This window comes from Gekko japonicus, unplaced genomic scaffold (genome assembly GCF_001447785.1).
Source record: "Gekko japonicus isolate JY-2015 unplaced genomic scaffold, Gekko_japonicus_V1.1 scaffold1029, whole genome shotgun sequence".
NCBI lineage: Eukaryota > Metazoa > Chordata > Lepidosauria > Squamata > Gekkonidae > Gekko > Gekko japonicus.
In genome coordinates, this window is record NW_015167081.1 from 280,403 (window position 1) to 283,851 (window position 3,449).

At 48.4% G+C, this 3,449-nt stretch overlaps 1 protein-coding gene across 1 annotated transcript in view; it reads right to left on the minus strand.

The window, feature by feature from the left end:
• CCL17 (chemokine (C-C motif) ligand 17) overlaps positions 1 to 2,570 on the minus strand; it is a 4,549-nt gene extending 1,979 nt beyond the window's left edge. Inside the window, exons 1-2 of the mRNA XM_015412824.1 lie at positions 2,453 to 2,570; positions 416 to 536 (exon numbers count right to left, since the gene is read on the minus strand). Of these exons, the coding sequence (XP_015268310.1) occupies positions 416 to 536; positions 2,453 to 2,519 (188 nt within the window). The 5' untranslated portion in view covers positions 2,520 to 2,570. The remainder of the gene's footprint in view (positions 1 to 415; positions 537 to 2,452) is intronic.
• Positions 2,571 to 3,449: the final 879 nt, after the last annotated feature.

Below are 3,449 nucleotides of genomic sequence, written 5' to 3' on the forward strand. Positions count from 1 at the left end.
CACCTGGGAAGGGTTGCCATCTTTGGGAGAGCAGCACTGAAAAGCCCTTTGGAAACAGACTTGCACACATTTTAGCTAATCCTTGTTTGCCCACCAACCTGCAAGGGGACCTACATTCTCCCCTCATTGCCCCCCCCTGCCCCTGACACCGACACAGAGAGACATCCGTGTCCAGTACAGGCAAGGACGTCATTTGAGACACAGAAACGATGTTCCAGCGACCCCTTATGGCAGGCGAGGGAGGGAATCCATATGCATCACAATAGGAGTTATCTGGGAGATTTCATCAAATGTAGCTGACTAAATGAGAACACTTTTGCAGGCCTCCCCCCAAAATCCGGCCACGTGAGCGTGCCCTTGGCTAGACATCAGAGAAATACATGATCGGAGCAGGGGAGCCATACTCTGTACTTACACCACAGCGTCCAAGGCACAGTCGCTGGGAGTCTTGTAGTATTTCGCTATCAGTGGAACAGGAAGGGGGCCGCCTCTCTTATAGGAGTAGCAGCATTCCTTGGAACGGCTGGGATAAAATGCTGGGAGAGAAGCAGAAGAAAGCGTTAGGGCTTATTTTCAAAGACAGACAGTGTGGAATAGCGGAGAGAGTGTCAGGCGAGAATCCTGGACGACCCAGTTCGAATCCCCGTTCTGCCACGGAAGCTCGCTGGGTGACCTGGAGCCACAAACTCTCTCAGCCTAACCCGCCTCATAGGGTTGTTGTTGTGAGAAGAAAACGGAGGAAGGAAAAACAGTGTTCTAAGCTGCCTTCTGTCCCCGTAGGGGAGGAAAGCGGGAAATAAACAAATCAATGCAATGTGTACACTTCTTAGGCTTGTCTACTCGGAGGTAAGATCCACTGGGTCTTTGGAGAATGCAAGCAAAAAAAGAATGGTAGCTTTTGAGGGAGGACTGTGGCTCAGTGGTAGAGCCTCTGTTTGGAGGAGGAGGAGGAGGAAGGAGAGGGAGAGGGAGAGGGAGAGGGAGAGGGAGAGGGAGAGGAAGAAGAAGAAGAAGAAGAAGAAGAAGAAGAAGAAGAAGAAGAAGAAGAAGAAGAAGAAGAAGAAGAAGAAGAAGAAGAAGAAGAAGAGACCCGCCCTTCACTCAGAGTCTCAGAGTTGCTTACATTCTCCTCTTCCCCTCCCCACAACAGACACTCTGTGAGGTGAGTGGGGCTAAGAGAGCTCTTTTGAGGACTGCTTGTGAGAGAACTGTGACTGACACAAGGCCACCCAGCTGGCTGCATGTGGAGGAGTGGGGAATCAAACCTAGTTCTCCCAGATTAGAGTCCACCACTTTTAACCACTACACCAAACTGGCTCTCAAAAGGTCCCAGGGTCAATTCATGCCATCTCCAGTTTAAAAAGGAACTAGGCAATAAATGAGGTGAAAGGCCTCTGCCTGAGACCCTGGGGAGCGACGGCCAGTCTGAGTAGACAACACTGACCTTGATGGACCAAGGGTCTGGTTCAGTATAAGGCAGCTTCATCATGTAGAGTTCAGCTCAGTGGCCCCGCTGTGCATGATGACCTGGTCATAAAGTGAGCTCTCCTGTGCCTCACACACTCAGACTCACTGGGAATGTTGCTTTCTCTGCATGTAGAGTTCCCAGTTTTGCACTCGTACACTTGTGGCTGCACCGTGAACAGCAACTAAGTGCAAAGACCTTAGCAAGCAATTGCATTTAATCTTCTGGCTGTGAAAAGTTGCTCGGCACCTCCAGCTGCTGTTAAGGACACTGGAGCAGGATAGGGTCCCCTCGCACATACATACTCAGTCCTGCCTGCAATCTGTTTGTTGCCTTCCTTGGCAAGCCTACCTGAATTCTATCTGATGTGCTCTTGAAAAACTCTCTCCCAACCATGCTATGGAAGATTCTTGGACTAAACCTAGGACCTTGTGTAGGCAAGGAATGTGCTCTGAATTAGGCTGTGAGGTCCTAAGAAGAGCTACATCCTTCTAAAATCCATTGTACTCAGTAGGCTTAGAAGGGTATAGCTCTGCTCAGGAGCACACAGATGGTCCCTTCAATCAAACAGTGGACCACCTTCCTAAGCACTCTCTGTTCTGACTACCTGTAGCTCCTCAGTTCCTCAGGCAGGAAGGTCTTTTCCCAGCCCGCTTAGCTAAGATTCTTTAACTGGCACTTGAACCTTCTCCACGCAAAATGTTTCCTCTTCTGTGGAGCTCTGGGTCCTCCCAACTACTACGAAGCTGCAAGGTAGCATCAGACCATTGGTCCATGGAGCTAGCCACCTATTGGTTCCCTAGAATGGTGGTGGTTCTCCAAGGCAAAGTTCATGCTGGCCCTGCTACATTGGAAATGCTGGCCGTTGGAGTCTGGATCTTCTGCATGCCAAGTTGATGCTCTCTACATACAGGATGCCCTTGTCACGCAACGAATATTATACAGTGCGGGGGGAAAGAAACATAGGAGAAAGTGGCATTTACTGACCTGTTATGCACTGACAGAAAACACCCAGAATTAGGAAGATCAGGACAGATGTCTTCAGAGGAGTCATGGTGTCTTCTGATGGGTGTCTTCTCTGCTGCTATCCTGCCTCCCTCCCTCAAGAAGCTGGAGAGTGTGGCTTTAGGGGATGCAGATGTGTGATATATATGCTCCCTGTCCCCCACACAAACACACAACAGGAAATTCCAGGGAACATTTCGTTACTACCCCGACAATTTCCAAGGAAAATTCACAAAATGTCAATTCTGAGACAGAAGGATCTCACTTCTCCTTTCCTGGGGAGTGGAAAACACTTCAGAGCAAACAGGCATAACATCATTCTTCTTAGCAGAAGTAAAACCACCAGCATTTGAACATAGAAGGATCAAGGACTCAAAATATTGGATGTTGCTATATCTTGAAAAGAGCAACTGGGTACCATTAAGGGAAGCGAAGAAGGTGCTGTGTGAAGACGGATGTAAGATCTAAGAGCATTCATAAAAGATGCTTCACCTGTTGTGAGAATCTGGCTTTACAGCCAGTATGACAGAGAGACAGGCTATACCCTCCTGTATTTTGCAAATGGAAATAAGGGCATGCTTGTAACACCCCTATTTTCATAACCAGTCCAGGACTATTGCCTAAGGTCCTCTGTGCTTCCGTCTCCCTGTTATTACACATGATTAAAGGCTCTGATCTACCTGCTGCATTCATTTATGCTCCAGCGGACCTTCCTGAACAGATTTAAAAGCAAAGACAGTCTGTGTGTTCTGTTGCTTAAAGACATACTTCTTTTCTTTAGGCCTCCAAGACGCAACTGACTTATGGGGACCCTATGGGTTTTCAAGGCAAGAGATGTTAGAGGTGGTTTGCCATTGCCTGCCTCTGACATTCATATTCCTTGGTGGTCTCCCATCCAAATAATGACCAGGGCTGACCCTGCTTAGTTTCTGAGAACTGAGGAGATTGAGCTAGCCTAGGCTATCCAGGTCTCAGCTAA